The 23968-nt window shown below is 50.9% G+C and overlaps 2 protein-coding genes and 1 non-coding gene across 3 annotated transcripts; 1 reads left to right on the forward strand and 2 right to left on the reverse strand.

Annotated features, from left to right (window-relative positions):
* Window positions 1–3772: 3772 nt before the first annotated feature.
* On the reverse strand, window positions 3773–8735 carry Ccdc71 (coiled-coil domain containing 71). Its single transcript, XM_075964632.1, has 2 exons — window positions 8660–8735; window positions 3773–6445 (listed from the first exon to the last, which is right to left on the reverse strand). The coding sequence occupies exon 2, from the start codon at window positions 6391–6393 to the stop codon at window positions 5107–5109; it is 1287 nt and encodes a 428-aa protein (XP_075820747.1). The 5' UTR covers window positions 6394–6445; window positions 8660–8735; the 3' UTR covers window positions 3773–5106.
* Window positions 8736–18219: 9484 nt separating this feature from the next.
* Klhdc8b (kelch domain containing 8B) lies at window positions 18220–23677 on the forward strand. The gene is made up of 6 exons (XM_075964613.1): window positions 18220–18671; window positions 19647–20159; window positions 21264–21428; window positions 21763–21987; window positions 22336–22437; window positions 22784–23677. Exons 2-6 carry the CDS (start codon window positions 19784–19786, stop codon window positions 22978–22980), a joined length of 1065 nt encoding a protein of 354 aa, XP_075820728.1. The 5' UTR covers window positions 18220–18671; window positions 19647–19783; the 3' UTR covers window positions 22981–23677.
* Window positions 23229–23300, reverse strand: Trnad-guc (transfer RNA aspartic acid (anticodon GUC)). The gene has a single exon. It is a non-coding gene; the product is annotated as a tRNA-Asp (tRNA).
* Window positions 23678–23968: the final 291 nt, after the last annotated feature.

The raw sequence follows: 23968 nt of genomic DNA on the forward strand, positions 1-23968 counted from the left end.
CCTGTCCTGGAACTAGATCTTGTAGACCAGGCTGGCCTCGAACTCACAGAAATCTGCCTGCTTTGCCTGCTTCTGCCTCCCCAGTGCACCACCACCGCCTGGTATGCCTTGTTATCTTACATGAACAGCCCCCTGGCATTCCAGTTTGAAACAATCTAAGAGTGTCGTAAGTGGCACTATTCCTAAGGGATATGTTAACAAAAGTCTACTCACTCCAGGCAGGGAACCAAGGACAGAACAATGTACAGATACCAGCAAAGCCCAACTTGGTGAAGCAATGAGTTTTATTGGGGTTACTTACAGGATCAGAAATGACCTGAAGACAACTGTATCACCAAGGCCTATCCCAGCACGGGTGACAGACCATGAAAGCTGGAAGCCTGGAGAATAATGCACAGTCTACAGCTTTTCAACAGTTGATCAGCCTGAGCCTCTTCCAGGCAGCTTGTCTCTGCCACTTCTAGGCGATCTGACAGATCTGTTTCTTCCAGACAGCTTAGTCAGTCTTAGTCTAGCTGGTCAGCTTAACTAGTCTAGGAAGGTCTCAAAGAAGTCCTTACTACCACTATCTGCTTAGACTGAAGGGGCCTAGTTAGTCCTATCAGCTTCAAGGACTTCCTGAATTCCTGAGCTTAACCAGCTTCCCTGCAGACAGGACTGTTTCACTTCCCCTTAGAATATCTTGTATCTCTTTTATTGTTGTTTTTCTGAGACAGGATTTATGGGTGTAACAGCCTGCTGTCCTGGAACTCACCCTGTAGACCAGGCTGGTCTCAAACAGAGATCCACTTGTCTCTGCTGGGATTAAAGGCAAGTGCCACCATCGCAGGGCAGAATATCTTGTATCTTAAGAAGCCTCCCTGAAGGATGGAATGTTTCACTTCCCCTTAGAACATCCTGTGTCTTCAGGAACCTCCCTGAGAATGGAATGTTTTGCCTCCCTTAGATTCCAGTTTAGAACATCCAAAGTTTTAAGGAACTTCCCTCCAAAGTGGATGCTTTTATCTCAGTGAAAATTGCTCCACAGTACAGTGACACCCTGGGAAGACCTACAAGGCAAGGAAATCATTCAGATAAAGGAGAAGGTAGGCCCTCAACCTCAGACCTGCTGGCCCTGAAAACTAACCACTGCAGATGCTAGTTCAAAAAGCATACGTTCCAGGCATGGTGGTTGTAGGTGTTGATCAATGATTTGGGGACAGTGGGGGCATTGCCCGCTCAAGACACACTTAGTGTTCAGTGAACCATATGGGCTGCCCCCAAGTTCGAGTCTCAGCCACAGTGTTGGGTAAGTCTTTCTTGTTCCCACAAAGCCTGCAAGGGAACTCCTGCAAATGTGTGGCTGCGGCCTGTGCGACCCAGCTCAGGTGCTACCTTTATCAGCCACAGGAGCGTAATTTAGCAGGCGGGTAGAGAGCGCCGGGTGGGATCAGTAGGCCCACCTTCACTCACCAACGCCTGCTACCCCTCCTCACAGCTCATTCAGGCACTATTTCTGTTTCCTAGTGTCTTCTGAATCTTTACCTCCTCTCTCTCAAAAGGCATTCCAGACAATGCCAACTCTCACTCAGAGCCATTTACGCAGAGTCCATAGGCTTTCCTTCCAAACAATCCACTTTCCTGCTCAAATCTTTTCCATGGTTCAGATCTCCTGGGGGTAAGCCCTTCTCCTGGTCTTGTTTTTTTTTTTTTTTTTTTTTTTTTTTTTGGTTTTTCGAGACAGGGTTTCTCTGTGGTTTTGGAGCCTGTCCTGGAACTAGCTCTTGTAGACCAGCCTGGCCTTGAACTCCTCCTGGTCTTGTAAACTGCCAGCCCCTGCCTAGTTTCACTCTTCGTCCTTTCCAATTCTATCCTTCCTACATTCTCCACTGGCAGGTCAGTCCTCTTGGTACAGGCCTAGGCCTGTGACCTCCTGCATGACTGACAGCTGTGTAAATCCTGTGTCCCCCAAAGCACCAAGAACCTTCCAGAATCCAGAAAGACGGTGGTCTGCACAGACTGCTGTTCTCCCTTTATTCTCCAAACCATCAGTGTCTTGTTCCTGGTTCAAAGCAGAAAGGGCTGGGTAGAACAACTGCCCCACTTGATATGTGGAAAGGGAGGTGACAGTATCATGAATACTTTGTCACAAGGATCCCTTCCCTACCCCCACCCCTTTAGGATTTTTCTTTTCTGAGACAAGAGTTTTGTGTAGTCCAGGCTGGTCTCAAACTTGAGATTCTCTTGCTTCAGCCTCCTGAGTTCTGGGATTACACACATGCACCAAAACTTGGAATGCCTCCTTTCTTCCTCCTCCTTTCTGGCTTGGTCTTGAGCGTGCTTTCTCCTGTGTGTGTGTATGTGTGACATACATTCTTGCCTATGCAGGTGCATATGAAAGCCAAGGGTTGATGATAGGATGTTTTCCTCAATGGCGTCTCCATCTTATTTTTTTTAAAGATTTATATATTTTTATTTTGCCTGCATGTATGGCTGTATAACATGCCCATGCAGTGCCCTTGGAGGCCAGAAGAGGGCAGAATATGCTCAAACTGGAGTCACAAGGTGGTTGTGAGGTACTCTGTAGATGCTGGGAATGTAACCCTGGTCCTTTGCAACAGCAACAACTGCTCTTAACAACTCTCTAGTTCCCAATCTTATGTGTTTTTAAGAAACAGTATTTAGTTTATAAATAACTGGCTGGTGGTGCATGCCTTTAATCCCAGCACTCGGGAAACCAAAGCAGGTGATCTCTAGTTCAAGACTAGCCTGGTCTACATAGCCAGTGCCAGATCCCTCAAAGCTACATAGTGAGAGACCTGGTCTCTAAGAGATTTTTTTCAACAGTTTCTTTACATAGCCCTGCTGTCCTGGACCTGGTTAAGCAGACCAGGTTGGCCTTTCACTCAGAGACCCATCAGTCCCTGCCACCGAGTGCTGGGATTAAAGATGTGTGCTACCACACCCAGCAGGAGAGACACTTGAGGTCAATTTATATTTTTTAAGTGTGTGTGTGTGTGTGTGTGAACGTAGGTACCCACGGAGGGCAGAAGTGAAAATCGGATCCCCTGGAGCTAGAGTTGCAGGTGGCTATGAGACACCTAAGGAGTGCTGAGAACTACTTAGGTTCTCTGTGTGAGAACAGTACATGCTCTTAACTACAGAGCCACTTCTCTAGCCTCCATCTTGTTTTTCAAGCTATGGTCTTTCATTGAACCCAGATTTTCTAATTTAGTTAGACTGGCTGGATCTGCCCGACTCGGTGCTGGTGTCCAGGTAAACACCTGGCTTTGACTTGAGTTCTAGGGATCCGAACTTACGTCCTCATGCTTGCACAGAAAGCACTTCACCAACTAAGCCATCTCCCAGCCCTGGCTTGACCCATTATTAATATTGTTCTTACTGCTGTTGTAAAGACAATAAGTTTTATAACTCATTTGTTTCTATGTGTATAAGGATGTTACCTGCATACATGTCTGCACTACATGTCTGCCTAACTGAACCTGAGTCTTATGGAAGAGCAACCAGTGCTCTTAAACTCCAGCCTATCTTTCCAGCCTAGCCAGTTAAGTTTTTATTTAAGGGATTTCACACGATTCCTTTGCTTTATCGACATCACTAAAGTTCAAGATTCTCAAGATAGCCTTTTCCCAAAGAGTTGATGTTTTATCCAGTTGTGCCTTTAAAAACAAAACAAAAAAAAAGATCTGTCTATGTGTTTCTTTCTTTCTGCCTGCCTCTGACTACGAAAGCAAGAGGGTGTGGGATCCCCTGGAGTGTTTTGTGAGCTGCCTTTTTGTGGACACCAAATTCAGGTCCTCTGGAAAGCAATTAAGTCCTCTTAACCACTAAGCCATCTCTCCAGTGCCCTGGCTTGGTCTGGTGGCACACACCTGTATTCCCAGCCGGTAGATGTCTGAGTTCGAAGCCAGCATGATCTACAAAGAGAGTTTCAGCACAGCCAGGGCTACACAGAGAAACCCTATCTCGAAAAAACAAAATAAAGTGAGAGAGAGAGGTTGGGGGGGGGGGGGGAGTAGCTGATGCTGACCTCAAACTCATACTCAAATTCCCAAGTGCAGGGACTGCACATTCCCTACCTCCCAACCACTACCTTCCTCCAGCCTGAGCGGCTAGCAGTGGACAGTGGATGACAGATGACCCAGCCTCTTCTCCAAAGCAGAAGGTAACAACAATGTCCAAAGCACAGGCCATGTTAGGGGACGGTCAGGCTGGACCTCTGAGGAAGATGGAGCATGTGGAATCCAGTCAGAAAGCATTGCTGAGATACAGGTAGACGCCTTCCTGTATCCACTACCAGTTATTACAGTGAAAATTTTTGAACAGTAAGGGCAGGTTTAGTGGCCCAGATTTGAAGCCCAGCCTCTGGAGAAAACTGAGGCTAGTCACATTCAGCAGAGAAGCAGCACCTCACACCTCTTAAGCCTGTTCCCTCTCCCCAGACAAGCCCAGGCAAAGCCCTAAAGCTTGGCCTCTAGAGAGCAGTACCGCAAAGACTTCTTTCCCTGGCCTAAAACCCTGCAGCTGCGGGGTTTGCCAGAGTGGCTCCCCATCTTGAATGGGGCCCATCTGGTTCAAAACTGGGACACTCAAGGTGAGTTGCCCTACTTCGTCACGGCTCTGCCCCGCCCTCAGGATCTCTCTCACACATCTACAGAAGCAGCACCCGGATTTCCCCACATCTCTCCAGAAGCCTGGGAGCTTTGTCCTTCCATAATATCACCCTAGCATTCAAACCAATGGCCTGCTTCATTCAAGCTGCCAGGGTACTCTCTGCAAGCCTGTTCCCAGGGCTACTTCTGGCGGGCTCCTGCCAGCAGCCCCCACACAGCAAAATCAATCATCACTGAGAGCATGGAGGGTGAGCAGGGAGACCACAAGGTGGAAAGGTATAAAACATGATAGATGAACATCAGACATACAACTCGAGGGACAAGTCACAGTGCACTGAGCCATGAGAACACCCCTCCCACACCCACCCTTCCCAAATCCTCAGTTTCTGAAAGGAGGTTGGTGACCACAAGGGTTCGGAGGGTACCCAGAGTCCACGAGCAGGGCACACTGTGCTGCTGGTCACACGGACAGCTCAGGATGTTGAGTACGGAATCAAGACGGTAGCAGTGGCTGGAGCCACACTACTGGAGAGAGGTTCACGCGGAGGATCTGCTGGGCCCACTGTCGAACCTCATCATCTGAGCATTTCCTGTCTACCTTAATAGTCTGGGACTTGTGAGGTTTCTTTCCAGGCCCCAGCCATGCCTTAGGGGATTGGAGCACAAGCCGTGCTCTCTTCTTAGGAGGGAGACCCTTTGCATCCTCAGCCTTCTTCCTCTTCTTCCCCACAGTCTCAGGGCAATTTTTCAGGCTTGCCCTTCCAGTTCTGGTATGGACAGATCCCTTTGGCCTTCCCTTGTGCTTGGTCTGAGCTGCTTTGGCCTTGGCCTTGACTACCTTGGCTTTGGCCTTGTCCCTCACCACAGTGGCCTTGGCTTTGGCTCTGGCTGCCCTGGGCTTGGGCTTTGCTGTCTTGTTCTGGGTTTGAGCTAGACTGGCATGGGCACGAGCAGCTTTGGTCAGTGTTCGAGATGCCTTGGCCTGGACTGTTTTGGTGCCCGAGGCAGAGCACCCTTTTATGCGTAGGCCACTGCGCTGGGTCCCAGCACCTCGCTGAGCAGCCCCAGAACGTTTCTTACTCAGGCATTTGAGGCCCTTGCTTGTGATTTTTCTGGATGCTTTGGATTGTGGGTTCCCCGAACCTTTCTTCAGTTTTAGGGAAGAGTTTGCAAGTGACTGCTGCAGAGACTGTGCCCTGTGTTTATCCCCCAAGCAAGGAGTCTTGAGTGGGACCAGTGCTTCAAGAACCACAGAGAGCTGCATGGCAGGGTAGACACCTGGATAGAGGTGGGCAGGGAAGCCGACTGTGGTACCACTGGTGTGGCTGGCACTGGACTGCTTCAGGGAGCTCAGCAGCAGGTTAGTGGTAGCATGCTTGGCCAGGGCTGGTGTGGATCCCTTAGCCAGCCTGCCAGACAGTGGCACAGGCAGCAGTGTGGCCTGGCTTGCTGGAAGCGGCACAGCAGTCTGGGGACCCCTGGCTGGAAGTGCTGTGGCAGATGGGTTGGTGGCGCGAGCTTGTAGCTTTGTCTGGCTGGGGGGGTTGGCTGTGCATGAACTATAGCCATAGACATCACCACTTCGCAGAATGGTCGGTTGGAAGCCATCGTCTCGTAGGCCCTGTAGGAAGGCCACAAGCTGGGCCTCTGTGGCACTGAGATCCTGGCTCATGGGATTAAACACAAGCAGCGCCTCTTCCAGGGCTTTCTTCCCTGCCGTGGAGATGCGTGACCAGGAGTGCACAGCTTTCTCCTCCACATGCTGCACTACCATGCTCATGGCATTAGGCACTGGGAATCTGCCTTGGTATCCACAAATCAGCACTTGGCACCTCCAAAACAAAAAGAAAAGAGTTGATAAGAATGGTACCAAGGTATGACCTAGGACAGGTTGGTAAGTCAAGCAAGGCTCCCACTATGAAAGATGGGCCTGGCCATTACAAATCATACTCTAGAGTCTCCTGACCTTCTCCCATGTTGGTGTTTCTTTAGGATATATGATCAGAAACACCTCAGAGCCATCTAGCCTATTGCTGGGCTTCTGGGAAGATTTCAGTCTGGCTCATTTTAAATCACTGGCATTTTTCTTTTCTTGCTTTAAGGTCTCACACAGGCTAGCCTAGCCTTGAATCCCAATCCCGTTGCCACTAGCTTTCCAGTGCTAGGTTACAGGCAAGCACTACCATACTCAGTCGTTTGGAACACAGGGTCTCACTAGCTCTGGCGGTTCTGGAGCTTGCTATATAGTCCAAACGGGCCTCAAATTGGTAATCCTCCCGCTGTGGCCTCCCAAGTGTCAGTGTTACAAGCATGTGTCAAGAGCTCGGCTAAATTCTGCATTTTTTCTACTCTTTGAAATAGAGCTTGCTATGTTGCCAGGCTGGTCTTGAACTGGTTGGTGCAAGTGATCCTCCACTCAGGCTCCCAAGCAGCTAGGACAACATGCCTGTACTACCATGCCTGGTTTGTTTTGTCTATTCTTGACGTCAAACATCTAGACTCAGTCCCAGGAATACAGGAACTTATCTCTATCCTCTAAGAGCCCAGTCCTGAAGTCAGGACACAGTTACCATGAAGTTTCCTGGGAGTGTATGGTGTCCCCAGGTCAGCTTACTAAGAGGTTCGGGAAGGTCTCCCAAGGGCAGTAACTCTAGGCGAGTGACAAAAGCAGCAGGTACAGATGGAGCAAAAGGGTGACAGTTTATGAAGTGGCTGTGAAGAAAGAGTAAGGAACACACGGCGAATGGTGGGACCTTGCTGAAAATACAGACTGAGGGCTTTGAACACAGGCCCAACTGCTCCAGACTTATGCTCGTGTTCCAGTGAGGGGTGGCTGATCTCCCTGCCTAGCAGAGGCTGCTTTCAGGGTCTACAGACAGGGTACTCCAAAGACCAAGTCCTCGCTCTAGTCTTGGAGTTCAACCCCCCAACAAAGAGCTAGACTCTCAAAAAAAAAAAAAAAAGAAAGCTGTGGAATAACAGGTGCAAACATCTCTAAGGCGAGAGCAGGGGCCAGGCAGCTAGACCAAGAAGTCCAAGCTATGAAGCCAATGGAAGATAAAGTTGCATCAAGCGGTCATTAAAGGTCTGAGCTGTCCTAACTGGACTTCAAAGGGTAGCAGATCTCAATATGGCACAGACGCAGTTGTCTGGGACCCTGCAAATTGCGCTACGCCTCCTTAAAGAGTGATGAGCGGCAATCGTGAGTTGCAGCTAGCATGGCTGCAGCACTGGAGGGATTCTAGAGGTAAACTCCCCAGCTGCACTGGAGCATTAAAAGATCAGCTGGGATGAGGCAGATCCCTGGGGCCCTGAGGCCCGTCTGTGCAGCCGCTCTGCACAACTCTAATGGAGCAGAAAGCCGGGTCTTCAGAATCCCCAGGGAAAGTGCCCTGGGGCTCTTTGTTTAGAAACAGTCTTGGATCCTCAGGTGTCTGAGGCACTTCCCCTCCCCCAGAGGATGCTCTCCAAGTACAATCCTTGCACATGACTTTAGTTCTTTTTTATTTATTTATTTTTTTTAAGGGGTAGGCTGTGAACTGTACAACAGAGAGGGACCTACTTCCTACCCCAAACCTCCGGCGCTGAGAGTGGGGGGCGGGGGTCTAAGTCAGTCTGAGCCCTTGGGAGTGCTTCTTGGCTTCCAAGCAGCTTTGTAAACAGAGCTGCAGCCAAGCACACTTGCCTTCGCACATTCCTTTGGGGCCAGCAGATAGAGGAAGTTGACAGAAAACTGGGGGTGGGAGAAGTACTAATCAGACAGCCTGGGGTCGGGGCAGACCGGGGCCCTCAGGCTGAGACCGCGTCCCCGGGGCCCGAACAGCGACCGGGAGTAGGGGCCAAGGCGCGACGAAATGTGTAAGTGGTAGCCCGACAGGATCCGCACAGCCCCAGGGTGGGGTCCTGGGTGGGGGTGGGGTGTCTCGGCCAAGCCCGGGGAGAATGAGGATCCGGGAGGGTCGGCCACCCAGCCCCATCGCCCTGCCGCCCTGCGGCATCACCGGCCGCCACTCTGCAGCACCCTTAGGCCCGCGGCTCCAACCTACCGGCGCCGCCGCGGGGACCCAGGACGCACCTCTGCGCCGCCTCCGCCGCTCCAACATGGCCGCCTGCTGCGAGCCGGAAGTGTACTGCGCTTCCGCTTCCGGGACCTGGCCCGCCCGGTGACCCTTGACCTCTAGTCCCCCCCAATTTGGGGGCGGAGCAGGTTGAGTGCCAGGGAGGGCTGCCTGGAGGTGGTGGCCACAAAGACAAGTCCAAACCTATCTGATTCAGTATGGGAGTCTGCGGCATGTACATGGCAAGAGCTACAGGCTCCCAGTTAGGATTAGCCTGGGGGCTATTGAACATTTTTCTAAAATAACCTAATGTATAGTATAGGACATTGTTGGGGTCCAAGAGAAGCCCCCAAAAATGACTGCCAGCCACATATGCAATAACAAGAGCACTCTATTAATTCCAGTGTTGTGGTGGCACTTGGCGACCCTCAAAGGTCACAAGCTCCTTTTAAGCGCAGTGAGGGGAATTCCAGAAAGGAGAGACTGATCTGGGGTTGAAAGGTCGGGTCTCTGGTCTGCTGCCCCTGCCTCCAGCCTTTTCAGACATCAGGGTGACTCCTGGCAACGTCTAGGACATTCTACACCCCAGGGCCTACATCTGTCTCCGGCAATGGATCAGGTCAAAATGGAGTGTGTCTGGTAGGAGTGTCTCAGGATAGTCAATAAACCTCCTGTAAAGCAGTAGGCCCTCCTCTCCTCCTGAGCATGGGGCCTACCCCAGCTTACTCCATGAACGACTGGTGTATAGGTGTGGCTACAAGTGATACACGGAAACCTGGGGCTCCAGATGGTCAGTTTGTAAGTCATAGTGCAGCAGTGTGGGCCTGAAGACACTGGCCCAGGAATGTGTGCAAAGATGTAGTGCCAAGATGTGGCTCAGCCAGTTCACTTCAACAGCACCAAGTCCTATTTTCAGTCTTAACACTGCCCACAATCCCCATCCTGTGGCTGGGGAGATTGCAAACTCGGCCTTCCTACCTACGTCCTGTAGGCAGCAGGGTGGTGAGAGCTCACCCCTCACAGCACTTGAGGACCCAGGTCGAGATTAACCCTAGGAACCTGAGAGCTCAGATGAACAGTCAAAATTGTTTCCAAAACTTTTTTTAAATATTTATTTATTATATATACAATATTCTGTCTGTGTGTCTGTCTGTAGGCCAGAAGAGGACATCAGATCTCATTTCAGATGGTTGTGAGCCACCATGTTGTTGCTGGGAATTGAACTCAGGGCCTTTGGAAGAGCAGGCAATGCTCTTAACCACTGAGCCATCTCTCCAGCCCTCCAAAACTTTTTTAAGTCGATGTCTCTGCCCAGCCCTGAATTGCTGGGATCGAAGGCAAGCACCACCATGCTGACGCCATGGCTCTTAACAAAAGGCCCCCTGGGCAACTGCTTCCTAGTCCAGGCTGGGAGTCATGAGGGAAGCTTGGATTTCATGGATCAGGTAGTGGAAGCACTTGGCCCTTTCACAGAACCGGAGCCACAAGACAGAAGTATTGCTACAGCTCTGTTCCCGAATCCTCACAATGGTGCTACCTTTGTGTAATGCAAGTTATAATAGGTCTTAAAAACTCAAGAGTCAGCTATCAGGGGGTGAAAGCTGAAGGATCAAGGATCAGAGAAGCAGAGTAGCCAGTCACTAGAGTCCTTACCTCTACCAATGTTCAGACCAAAGGGGTGATCTTGCCTCAGACAGCTTCCTCAGACTGCTCCTCAGACTGCTCTTCAAACTGCAATGAATTCCAGTCTCCTCCCGCCTTATATTCCTCTCTCCGCCCTGCCATATCACTCCTCTCTCCACCTTCCCTAGTGCTGGGATTAAGAGCACGTGATCCAAGTGCCAGGATGACCTTTGTGTGAACTCTATTTCTCTTTTATATTGGATCAATTTCATGTAGCCCAGCTTGGCCTGGAACTAACAGGCCTCTGTCGCCCAAATCCTGGAATTAAAGGTGCATGCTACCACTGCCTGGACTCTAGTGGCTTGGCTCTGCACTCTGCTCTTCAGGCAAACTTTATTTGTTAAAACACAAACTATCAAGCCTGGCGGTGGTGGCGCACGCCTTTAATCCCAGCACTCGGGAGGCAGAGGCAGGCGGATCTCTGTGAGTTCAAGGCCAGCCTGGTCTACAAGAGCTAGTTCTAGGACAGGCACCAAAAACTACAGAGAAACCCTGTCTCTGTAAGACTTTAAGACAATCCTGAAGCCATTTTTGACAATTCTGAATCCTCTCAGCCTCTGTGCCATAGTGCTTCCCCTCCTCCCCTGAGAACCAAGGACCTAACAGCTACACTCGCCACGTACTCAGTTCCTGAACAATTACCCATATACGTATGTTTTGGTTCGGTCCCCTGGGAAACGGGGTCAAAATGACCTCTTACCTCATCTGATCTGGCAACAGCTCTCCAGTCAATTATTGGTAATAGCCTTTTCGAATAAGCCAATCAGAATAGTCAAAGAACAACCCCCCTTGCTTCTGTGGCCCCTTTAAAAGTAGACTGTACCAGCTATTCGAGGTCCCTCGACTTCCTGAATGCTGGGGGACCCTGTCATGACAGAATTAATAAAATCCTCATGCTTTTGCATCGGCTGTGGTGTGTGAGCTGGTCTCTGGGGGCGACTCCTCGCCATTTGGACGCTAGAGTCCAACATCTCGAAAATCCAAAAAAAAAAAAAAACCCACAAACTATCACTACACCTTTAGAGTTTGGAACGAATAGGAGAGTGGCTGGAATGCCTTCTGTAGGGGCTGGGTACTAGCCTTCTTCTTACTTCAAAGGACCCCAAGATCCTTTAGCTGGGTACTAGCCTTCTTGTTTCAAAGGACCCCAAGATCCTTTAGCTGGGTACTAGCCTTCTTCTTGTTTCAAAGGACCCCAAGATCCTTTAGCTATTTTCTATTTCCCAGCCTAATTAGAGGGACTTGGACACCCCGAAATGTAAATATCCATTCCACTCAGCAATGCCCAAGGTCCCACTTCTCAGGGCCCTGACACCCATGGGAGAGTCCTGAGTACCTTCAAGGGTAGCCAAGGCATCTGACAGAAACCACAAAACCTCCTGATAATCTGAGATTGGTGCTTCTAAACATTTGTCTTGGTAGAGAAACAAAGGGTCTTATGGGCCTACATCAGGAGGTTCCAACCGTGGGTGAGTTCTGCCTCTGTCCTTGTCCATAGCTGGGGGTCTGGATTGTCTGTTCACTCCTGGGACCAATCGAACTTCACTTTTTTTTTTTTTATTTTTCGAGACAGGGTTTCTCCATAGTTTTTTTGGTTCCTGTCCTGGAACTAGCTCTTGTAGACCAGGCTGGCCTTGAACTCACAGAGATCCGCCTGCCTCTGCCTCCCCGAGTGCTGGGATTAAAGGCTTGCGCCACCACCACCCGGCTCGAACTTCACTTTTGAGCACAACTGTCTTCCACAGGAACCAACACTCGGCAAACAGAAGATTCTTTCCTGGAGGCAGAGCTTGGTGCCCCCAGGGCTGACAGTGGCCCAGGTGTGTCCTAGGAGGAGATTCCTCTCTGGAATTGTCCACAAGTCAAAGCAAAATGGAGGACAAGAAGGCTAGGTCCATTCTATTTCTGCCCCTTCTATGTATGGTTACTGAAGGAATGGTGAATGTTAGGGGTACCCAGATATCAAAGGGGTGTCCTGATATTAAGCCTGAGGTGGAACTCTCAGGGGACAGTCACCAGAGCACAGTTATCACTTGACCTTTGACCTTGGTCTTTGATAGCTGCTGATAAGGATGAGGCGGGGAGAGACACAGTTGTTTCAATGAGAAATCCCTTGGTCTCATTTGACCTCTTGCACGGAGTGATGTTAACCCTTATCTACCAGAGCAGACACAACTGGTAAACCAGTGAAAAAGGATGCAGCTTGGGAGAGATTTTCCCAATAAGTTCTAAATTTGCTACTTTGGAAAACCAGAGCCAAATCTGTTTGGGGGCATGGGTGTCAGCTGTGTGAACCTAGGTCCTATGCATGCTAGACAAGTAAGTACTGCACTTAGATCTCTCTTCTTGTGTGTGTGTGTGTGTGCACGCACACACGTGTTTGTGTAAACCAGAATACACATTCAGGTGTCAGTGTTACTCAGGAGCCATTATCTTTGCTGTTGTTTTGAGACAGAGTCTCAAACTCTGGTCTAGAACTCACTTAGATAGACCAGAGTAGCCTTGAGCTCAAAGAAATCAGTTCTGGATTCCAAGACAGTCAGGGCTGCCCAGAGGAACCCTGTCTCAGAAAAACAAAACAAAGTTAGGTGGTGATGGCCCATTCCTTTAATCCCAGCACTTCTGTGAGTTCCAGGCCAGCCTGGTCTACAGAGCAAGTTCCAGGACAGGCTCTAAAGCTACAGAGAAACCCTGTCTCAACTCCCCCCCCCCCAAAAAAAAAGAAAGAAAAGATCTCACTCTCTTGACTAGTCTAACTGGCCAACAAGCCCCAAGGCTTGTTGTCTCCACATCCTCAGTACTGTGATTACAAATAAGTGTGCACCACTATGCCTGGCTTTTCTTTCTTCCTTTCTCTTTCCTTCCTTCTTGTTTTCGTTGTTTTGATTTTTTGAGACATGGTCTCTGGCTATCCTGAAACTAACTCCGTAGACCAGGTTGGCCTAGAACTCACAGAGATCCACCTGCCTCTGCCTCCCAAGTGCTGGGATTAAAGGCATGAGCCACCATGCCTTGGCAGCTTTTCATTTTTAAACATTATTTTGTGTGTTTTCATTCTTTTTTTTGTTTGTTTTTTGTTTTTCGAGACAGGGTTTCTCTGTAGCTTTGGTGCCTGTCCTGGAACTTGCTCTTGTAGACCAGGCTGGCCTCGAACTCACAGAGATCCGCCTGCCTCTGCCTCCGGAGTGCTGGGATTAAAGGCGTGCGCCACCAACACCTGGCTGTGTGTTTTCATTCTTGGCATACTTTTCACGGCACAGGCATAGCGGTCAAAGAACAACTTTCAGGAATTGGTTTTATCATTCATCTATTGCTCCACACTAGAATTATTTATTTATTTATTTATTTATTTATTTATTGGTTTTTTTCGAGACAGGGTTTCTCTGTAGCTTTGGAGCCTGTCCTGGAACTAGCTCTTGTAGACCAGGCTGGTCTCGAACTCACAGAGATCCGTCTGCCTCTGCCTCCTGAGTGCTGGGATTAAAGGTGTGCACCACCACCACCCGGCTTAGAATTTTTTAAAATGTAGGTTTTCTGGAATCAAACTCAGGTTGTCAGACTTGGTGGCAGGCACGTTTTCCTTTTGAGTCAACTCACCAGCCTGCTCTCCACCACACGTAATGAGACAAGGTTACAGGCTGAACCTGGAGTCCATCGTTTTGTCTAGTCTGGGATTCGATGCCTCTAGCACTCTGGGATTGCAGGCAGGCTGCCATACCTGCCTGGCTTCTGTGTGGCTACCAAAGAATGCCAGTGCTTATAGGATATGTGCTTTCCTGCTGAGTCTTCTCTACAGTCCTACTCCTGGAGATTTTGTTGTGTTTTGTTTTTTAAGACAGGGTCTCACTATAGCTCTGGTTGTCTTGGAACTCGCTCTGTAGATCAGGCTGGTCTTGAGCTCACAGGAATCCACCTGTCTCTGTCTCCCAAGGGCTGGGATAAAAGACATGCATCAATACCGCCTGGTTCCACACAGGGATTTTTTTAAAATGTAGGTTCTAGGGATCAAACTTAGATCCTCATGCTTGTATAGCAATCACATTACCAACTGAGCTAGCTCTGGAGTCCCAGGCCCACCTTTGAGACAGAGTCTCCCTAAATTATAGGCCTACATTGAGCTACTCCCTGAGAAGAGCGAGAGGTCCTGCAAAAGATTCTAAGAAGCAAAATAACCTGCCCCCAAAGGGTCAAAGTCACAAAGGGTTAGACTTTGAAGAGCCTGCAAAATCTCACCAACAGTCTTACGGTGGTGTGGCATGATGGTTAATCTTGTCAACTTGACTGAATCTGAATTTTTTGTTGTTTTTAAAGTTTTTTTTAAATATTTATTTATTTATTATGCATACAATAATCTGTCTGTGTATATGCCTGCAGGCCAGAAGAGGGCACCAGACGCCATTACAGATGGTTGTGTTCACCATGTGGTTGCTGGGAATTGAACTCAGGACCTTTGGAAGAGCAGGCAATGCTCTTAACCTTTGAGCCATCTTTCTAGCCCTTGTTTTTAAATTTTAATTATATATATGTATGTACATATGTGCATAACATTCAGTGCCCATTGAAACAGGGCACTGGATTCCCTGGACCTTGAGTTACAGGTGGTTGTGAGCAGCCCATCTCAGGTACTGGGAACCAAATTCAGGTCCTCTGCCAGAACAGGAGCCACCCTAACCACTGAGCCATCTTCCCAGCCCCATTTTTGTTTTTGTTTTGAGACAAGTCCTAACTATTTGCTCTAGCTGACCTGGAATTCACTGTAGAGCAGAATATCTTTAAACTCACAGAGACTGACTGTCTCTGCATCCTGAGTGCTGGGATTAAAGTGTGTACCACCGTGTTAGCCTTTAACTGTAAGTGGAATAAACTAAGAGACACTCGACATCCTTGTGAGAAAACACATTCTAACTGTGAACAGCCCATTCTAATAGCAGCTGATGAAGGAGGTGTGACAGAAAGGATTTTGTTTTTTTGCTTTATCTTCATGAGTCTTGCTAGCAGGTTCCTCTAGACTGACGCTGCTGCTTCAGTGGCTACCAATGCCACCACTGCCATTTCATCTCTTCTCCGGTGCCGGAACCCAGCTTCTTTAGGATTCTAATGTGGACTGAAGACTAGCGGTTTTCCCAGAAGCTTTCCAGGCCTTCAGTGCTAGATTGGGACTGCTGAGGCGCCAAGGACCGGGTCATTAGAGCCTGCTGTTGCTCTGCCCAGATGTATAGTGTAAGCCAGTCTGGTAAATCCCTTTTCCTTAAAAAAATCTTTTTTAAAGATTTATGTGGGGCTGGAGAGATGGCTCAGAGGATAAGAACATTGTCTGCTCTTCCAAAGGTCCTGAGTTCAATTCCCAGCAACCACATGATGGCTCACAATCATCTGTAATGAGGTCTGGTGCCCTCTTCTGGCCTGCAGGCATACACACAGACAGAATATTGCATACATATAAATAAATAAATATTTAAAAAAAAGATTTATGTGTATTAGTATTTTGCCTGTGTGTGTACATGTGTGCCATGTACATGCCTGTACCTGCAGAGGTCAGGAGAGGTCAGATCATTACAGATGGCTGAGAGGCCCTCTGTGGAATGGTCTGTCCTGTCCCTTTAAGAGACAAGCCCCGCACACCACCACCTCCCACCCCCACCCCACCTAGGCAAGGGGATCTTCCTTCCTCTCCCAGCTTTGAGCTCTCTCTTCTTTTCCTTTCTTCTCCTCTCCCTCTTCCATTCCCCCTTCCCTTCCACAACCCATTAAATAAATATCCAACCTCACTCTGCTTGGCGTGCCTGTCTCTCCCTGCCTGGGACCTACTGCCCCTCGTGGCTTCCTCCCCACCCCCACCCCTCTACCCCATCCCCTGCTGCTGTCCTAGAGGAACAGCGCCATTTTATTTTTACCATTACACTCGGTAAGTGCAACCAGTGCTTTTAGCCTCTGAGCCACCAATCTGTTGTCTAAATCTCTTGTTTTTGTTCGTTATTGAGATAGGCTTTCTCTGTGTAGCCCTGGCTGTCCTGGAACTTGCTCTCTAAACCAGAATGGCCTCAACCTCACAGAGATCCTCCTGCCTCTGCCTCCTGAGTGCTGAGATTGAAGGCGTGCGCCACCACCTAAGTCCCCTTTTAGCATGTATTCATTCTATTGGTTTTGTTCCCCTAGAGAATCTTGACTAATACACATGGTGACTTTCAAAAGCAATTTTGGGGGCAGGAGGCACAGCTCAGTTGGTGGAGTGCTTGTTTAGCATGCAGGAAGCCCTGGGTTTCCTCCTCCTCTCTGTAATAACTGGACAAGGTGGTATGCCTGTAATCCCAGCATTTGGGAGGAGGAGATGAAAGACTTAAAAATTCAAAGTCATCCTTGGCTATGTACCAAGTTCAAGACCAGTCTGAGCTACAGAAGACTCTGTCTCAAAGCAGAAAAACACTAATTTTTAAAATTTATTTTTATTTTATGTGCATTGGTGTTTTGCCTGCATGGGTGTCATGTGAGTGTGTCAGATCTTTTGGAACTGGAGTTACAGACAGTTATGAGCTGTTGTATGGGTGCTGGGAATTGAACCCAGGTCCTCTGGAAGAGGCCCACTACGCCATCTCTCCAGTCCCCTAAACCAACTGTGGGAAAAAAAACAATTTGGAGGATGAAGTGGCAATAGACTGAGGTGGCAGATAACAAGGTGGTGGAATCTGTGGGGACAGATGGCTTCAAAATTTGGAGAGAGCAAGACTAGATGACCTTGACTTAGTGATGGGAGACATTTAAAAACAGCTAGCTTGTAACCGGTCAGCAGCTGTAAAGAAAAGGGAGGGGACATGGTGAGTGTGAGGCTGTACGTGTAGCCCTGTGAGGATAGATACCGGGTCCCCAAGACAGAGTAATCTGGGGAGCTGGAGAAGGGGCATAGGCAAGCAGAGGCCTTTTAGAGGCTCTGCAGTTTGTAGCCAGTCTTTGCACCATCATTCCTGGGCATGCCCTCCACCTTGAACCATCAGCTTCAGAAAGAGCTTATAGGCCCCGTTTTGTCACAAGGAAAGGTTCATGCACATTCTGAGCAGGCAAAGGCATTAATGCCTCCAAACAGCTCTCAACCTGTGATTGATGGGGTGTGAAGCTGAGTTCGGCAGTTTCCCTTCCCCTTGGGAGCAGTGTCAGTGTGAGAGCCACGCTCCTCATCAGCTCCCAGAATCCCCAGGAGTGTTTGGTTCCAGTCACCCAGAGTGTAACTAGTTTGATGACACCTCCTTCATTGGCTGCTCTCCTTGGTCTTCCTGCTACTCCTCTGCGGGTGCTTCCAGCAGAGGCTCCACCTCCCACACTAACTACAGGCACTCGGGTCACCCGCTCGCTCGGGATCTGCTTTGGGAAAATTAAACACTGTACCGAAGGGGGAACAAAGCCGTTGAGCCAACAAACTGCAAGGAGTTCATACGATAGGCAGGGCCAAGGCTTGAATGGGAGGGAGGTCGGTCGTTGATACATCAACCTGCTATCAACGTGACCACAGAGTTGGCTTAGAGGCAAGCCCTGTATCCTAAAGATGGACAGTCACCCAGCCCGAGTAGCCCCAGTCTCAGGATGTATAGGATTAGGCGGAGACACCTGGGCTCTGGCTGTTTTAGTTCATCTGCTCGTACCTAACCAAGAATAACCCAGCTCTCTGTAAAGGACGGGATAGGTCCTAAGGCTAGCACAGCCGGCTCCTGCGCCGCACCTGCTAGTGGTCTCAGTGTACACTATAGGATCTGTTCTGTGGCTGGCTTTGTGTTAGGACAGGGCAGCTGGGTTCCCCAACCCAAGGCCCAGGCTACAGCCCTAGTGTCCTCCAGGGGGCGCCGCTGCAAAGCTGGTGGTTGGACACCTCAAGGCTCAGTTGTGATGGGCGGGCTCCGACCCCTAAAAGGCCTCAGGTTCCACTGGCTAGCTCCTGCTGAATGCACCCACAGTGGATCCGACTCAGAACGACGTCCGCCTCGGAGCTCACCATATCGGTGTTGTGTTGCTCGCCGCTGCCTTGTTTCTGTCATCGCCCCAGGTGGAATCCTAAATCCTGGCCGGTTGGATGTCCATATGCCTGTCTGTTCATTTTGGGTGACCGTGGGTCCGTGCACCCTACTCCTGCCGTGGCATGTGCAGAGTTAAGGCGGGAGGAGGTTTCCCCGAATCTGGGGAGGGGGAGCGAGGGGCGGACCTGGACCAGCCCCGCCCCACGCCTGAGCGGTGCCGGAGCCCCACCAGAGCCCAGCTTCAGCCCTAGCCAGAACCAGCGTCAGCGGAGGCGGAACAGCGGACCGGTGCCCTGGCGACATCAGAGATCCAGCGGGTGAGTCCCGCGGGAGGCTCGCTCAAGGGAAGTTTGGGGCATGAAGCTTAGAGCCTTAATTAAGCCCAGTAGACAGACCCGCCCCCCCCACTCTCTTCTGAGCTGGAAGTTTGGGGCCAGGAGGCTGTCCTACCAAATCCTGGGACTGAGTGGAGACCCCCAACACACACACACACACACACACACACACACACACACACACACACACACACACACAGAGAGAGAGAGAGAGAGAGAGAGAGAGAGAGAGAGAGAAGGGAAGGCTAAAGAATGTGATTTTAGGGGGCTCAGGAATCCAGCTCCAGCTGTTTATTCCTCCATGAAAAGCCCTGGACTCAGGCACCTTCAAATCCTGTACTCATGAGATCCCCCCACCAGTCCCTTCATCCCTCCCAGGGAATCTGCTGGCATTGCCACACCCCTGAGGATGGACTTGGAAAGGAGTGTGTAATTCTGAGGTCTGTCCCCTTTGAATCCCTCACACCAAGACTGACTGCTGATATAAAGGTTGTACTTTGTAGACTGGGCTGCTCCCTGTCAAGGACTGCAGGGGAGGGACCCTGATGGCTGTCCAGGCCACACTAGATGCCGGTGCGCAGAGGACTCAGTACTCCTCTCTTGGAAAACCAGGATAAGTCTTACTGGGAAGGAAGGGCTCTGGGATAGAGAGTTGGGTTCTAGTCACTTTACCTCCCGTTCCACTCGAAGCGATGAAGTTGCTAGTTGCTAGTTTTCGGTGTTCAGGGTGGGGAGAGCCCCCCCCCCCCAGGCCTCTATGGGAAGTGAGAAAGCTGTCTGGGAATCTGGAGTCGATTCTCCTTTCCACTACAGAAGGATCTTCACCAGTGAAGTGCTAGTCAAAGGGAGCAGATCCTTCCCCATCAGTGACTTCGGGCCTGGCCTGCCTCTAGCTGTGTGTTGTTCATCTGTTTCTTGACAGTGGCCCTGATCCTTTGTTTTCCATCTCTCCTCCAGGTGAAGGCAAGGTCCCTTGGACTGGTCAGACACAGCCTTACAGCCCTGGCAGATTCAAGATGAGGCCCTATCGTGTCCCCTTCAGGGAGGCCCGCAGCCTGAACAAATAACATGGCCTGCCACTGGCAGTGAGCAACATGGCTGCAGGAGGTGGCCGGGCCTTTGCTTGGCAGGTGTTCCCCCCCATGCCCACTTGCCGGGTATATGGCACAGTGGCACACCAGGATGGGCACCTGCTGGTGTTGGGGGGCTGTGGCCGGGCTGGGTTACCTCTGGACACTGCTGAGACACTGGACATGGCCTCACACACATGGCTAGCGTTAGCACCCCTGCCCACTGCCCGGGCTGGTGCAGCTGCTGTGGTTCTGGGGAAGCAGGTGCTAGTGGTGGGTGGCGTGGATGAAGTCCAGAGCCCAGTAGCTGCTGTGGAGGCCTTCTTGGCTGATGAAGGCCGCTGGGAGCGTCGGGCCACCCTCCCTCAAGCAGCCATGGGGGTTGCGACTGTGGAGAGAGGTGAGTGGCTCATCAAGGAACGTCCCTCGGGTGCCCCTCTAGCCTTCATTTTCTCTTCTCCTGACCGGGTCCATTATCTCAGAGACTGGATAGGTACTGTCTTAGACATACCTTTGCCTCCTGAATCCTCTCCTATCTAGGCTTTCTGCAACTTGCTGCTTATTGCCTTTTCTGGGCTGTGAGATGGGGGTCAGAGTCCAGAAGTCCCCCAGAAAGATGGGAGACCCCAGCCACTACCCTGTTCCATTCTTTGTTACTAAGAGACAGTGGGGGGTGTGGCCTAATGACTCTCATAGTTATAAATAGTCTGGAGTGGGGGAGGGGAACAAGGCCTTGGCTCTGAGCCCAGCAAGTGCTTAAGTGCTTAGACCTCCCCCCACCACACACACTAGGGATCCTGATGTGGACAAAGGCCAAGCTGACCTGGAGGTGGTTGCCATGGAAGCCCCCAGCTGCCTGACACATCACCCAAAGGCCTGTCGATGTGCCCCTAGCTGACTCTGAACACCTAACAGAAGGCAAGGACCCACTCTAGTCAAACAGCGTGGTGCAGAGGTGCTGCCAGGGGCTCACAGCTCTGTCCCACAGGCTCCGGCTCCGGCTCCTTTCCCGGCTCCTTTCCCAGTCCCAGGCCTTCCCCTTGCTGATCCCCTGAGTTCCCTTCCCAGACTGAGCTTCATGCAGAACAAGTCTCTTTATCCCTCTACCACTGTCTTAATCTATCCCTCCCCTCCCCCACTAGGGGAGTCCCCCTCTAAACACACACACACACACACACACACACACACACACACCTTGTGGCCTCCTGGTCTGACCACCAGTTCAGGCTAGCCTGCTTAGATGCCAGATTTGGTTGCCATAGCGTCTCCAGGGAGACAGTGCTGGATTATAATTAGATCGGCTGCCTCCTGCTCTTCACTTGGAGGAGCCTAGGCCAAAGCTGGAATCCCAGTCTCCTAGTTCCCACTTCAGATAGACAACAAAGTTTTTGACAAACACATGGGTCTCCATCCCCTCCCTGGGCCTGACCAAGGGAGCTCTCGGGGTGGGGTTCACCAGCCAGACATGGTTGTGGGGTCTGAAGTACTACTCTTCTCTGTGCAGACGGTATGGTGTATGCCCTGGGGGGAATGGGTCCTGACACAGCCCCCCAGGCCCAGGTACGTGTCTATGAGCCCCGCCGGGACTGCTGGCTGTCGCTACCCTCCATGCCTACACCCTGCTACGGGGCCTCCACCTTCCTGCATGGGAACAAGATCTATGTCTTGGGTAAGGGCTGAAGGATGTGGGAAAGGGGAAAAAAGAGTACAGATGTCTCCATCCCTGTAGGTTGTCTGGATTAGGGATCAGTTTTAGTCTGAGATGTCAGTATTTGACAAGTTTTGTTGGTGGTAATCCAGCCCTATTCTGAGGCCTCCTTGGTGGCCCAACTGGGGCTGGAAAATTAAATTCAGTGTCTGAAGGTTTACATGGTCTCATGAATGACTGATAGTCCAGTGTGTACACAGCCGGGTGGAGTGGTCTGGGATGGACAGTTCAGCTACCTGGTAAGATGCCACGAAGTCCTCGGGGCTCTATCCCAGGTGCTTCATTCCTTTGACAGGAGGCCGCCAGGGCAAGCTCCCAGTGACTGCTTTTGAAGCTTTTGATCTGGAGACCCGTACGTGGACCCGACACCCAAGCCTGCCCAGCCGCCGAGCCTTTGCTGGCTGTGCTATGGCTGAAGGCAGTGTCTTTAGCCTGGGTGGCCTGCAGCAGCCTGGGCCCCACAATTTCTACTCCCGCCCACACTTTGTCAACACTGTGGAGATGTTTGACCTGGAGCATGGTGAGCAATACCCCTTCTAGTCTGTCCTGCTCCCTGTAGGATACAAGGGCATTGTGTGTGTGTGTGTGTGCGCGCGCGCACACATGCCCTTATGTCTGTGTGCGTCTCTGTGCCTGTGTGTGTACACCTTATGTCTTCTTTCCCTCGCGCCGCGTATGTCTGTGGGCATGTGCCTCATGTCTGTATATGTCGTCTGTGTGCATACATCTTACGTCTTCTCTCCTTTGCATCTGCGTGTGTCTGTGCACAGTGCCTCATGTCTGTATATGTGCGTATACATCTTAGATCTTCTCTTCCTCGCGGCTGTGTATGTCTATGTATGTGCATCTTATGTCTTCTCTCCTTCAGGGTCCTGGACTAAGCTGCCTCGTAGCCTGCGAATGAGGGATAAGAGGGCTGACTTTGTGGTCGGCTCCCTAGGGGGCAACATTGTGGCTATTGGGGGCCTCGGTAAGTCTGCAGAGCTGAGGGAGAGGAGGTATGAAGCAGAAAAGAGTATCTTTAGAAGGACCGCCTTCTCTAGACTCTGGGGTCAGAGCTTTGTCAGCGCTTTGCCCATCTGTAAATCAGGGGGCTTGTGGTTGTCCCAGCTCTCAGGGTATCCCCCAGTGCCTGACTAGGGAAGTGACCAAATAGATGACTAAAGCAAGAATAAATGAATAAACAAAGATGAACTCTGGGCAATGAAGAACAAGCACTGGGAGCGGGTGCTGGGGTAGTACTTACTGGGCCATTGTCTGGGAAAGGGAGTAAAAGGGCCTTGAGCCCCTTATTACCATCTATGTCCTTCCTGCAGGGAACCAGCCATGCCCTCTGGCCTCCGTGGAGAGCTTCAGTCTGGCACGGCGACGCTGGGAGGCACTGCCTGCCATGCCTACAGCCCGATGCTCCTGTTCCAGCCTACAAGCTGGGCCCCGGCTATTCGTTATTGGAGGTGTGGCCCAGGGCCCCAGTCAAGCTGTGGAGGCACTGTGTCTGCGTGATGGGGTCTGAAGGCCTGGGGAGACCTGTCTACCAGAGCAGCTCAGTAGAGAAGCAGATTGGGCTCCTTTTCAGCGCTGAGGGAGCTCCCCATGGCTCTGTAGGATGAGGGAGGCACAGGAGAGGGCAGCTGAGTTACTGCCTTAGGTACTGGGGTTGGAGGAGCCTTTGTCTTTAGCACAGGACACACATGCTTACACCTGTTTTTACCACCATCCACTCACAACCATAGCTAGCTCCAGCACTTATAGGTCCTCTGGCTCCCCGTCGGGGAATCGAACCCCGGTCTCCCGCGTGACAGGCGGGGATACTCACCACTATACGAACGAGGACTCTGTCAACTCTGAAGTGGAAGAGAAGAGCCTTGGTCTCCCAGGATAGGCCCTGAGAGTTGACCAGGCCTTCGCCAGTGGCCATTCTGGAAAAGTCTGAGCGTCCAGCCTTCCTTGAGGGTCCCTGTGACCCTAGGAGTATTCTGAGGCTGGAGATCACAGAAGAAATGGAGGAGAGAATATGGGGACTGCCGGAGGGTCAGAGGACTGCTGGTTTGTGCCCTCTAACCTGGGCAAGCCGTCTCACCTCTCTGTGCCTCGGCGTCCTCATTTGTGAATGGGGAGCTCTGAAACTTTCCTGCCCCACCTACCTCACAGGGCTGTTGTGAGGATCCAGGGAGTTTGGATGTAGAAATAAAAAACCTGATGAAGTCTGCTGTGCGGCTCTTCCTCCCCTGCCCTCCTTTGGAGGCCTCGACTCTCCCACCTCTTATGCTTTCTAGCCTTAAGTGACCTGTGTCTCAACTCCAGTTAAGCCTCAGCTCTGGCTTAGGTAACGTAAGGCGTCTTGAGTGTCAAGGTTAGGACGACCTTGAAATCACGTCCCCGTGGCTCAGTGGTGCGGTGGCTGGGGCAGTCTCCTTGTGGGGAGACATCTCTTGGGCAGGATTGTGTGGCCAAAGGGCCACACCCTTCAAGGCACCTGGCTCCTGGAGGGAGCTGCCCGC

This window comes from Microtus pennsylvanicus, chromosome 3, assembly GCF_037038515.1.
Source record: "Microtus pennsylvanicus isolate mMicPen1 chromosome 3, mMicPen1.hap1, whole genome shotgun sequence".
In the NCBI taxonomy this organism is placed as follows: Eukaryota; Metazoa; Chordata; class Mammalia; order Rodentia; family Cricetidae; genus Microtus; species Microtus pennsylvanicus.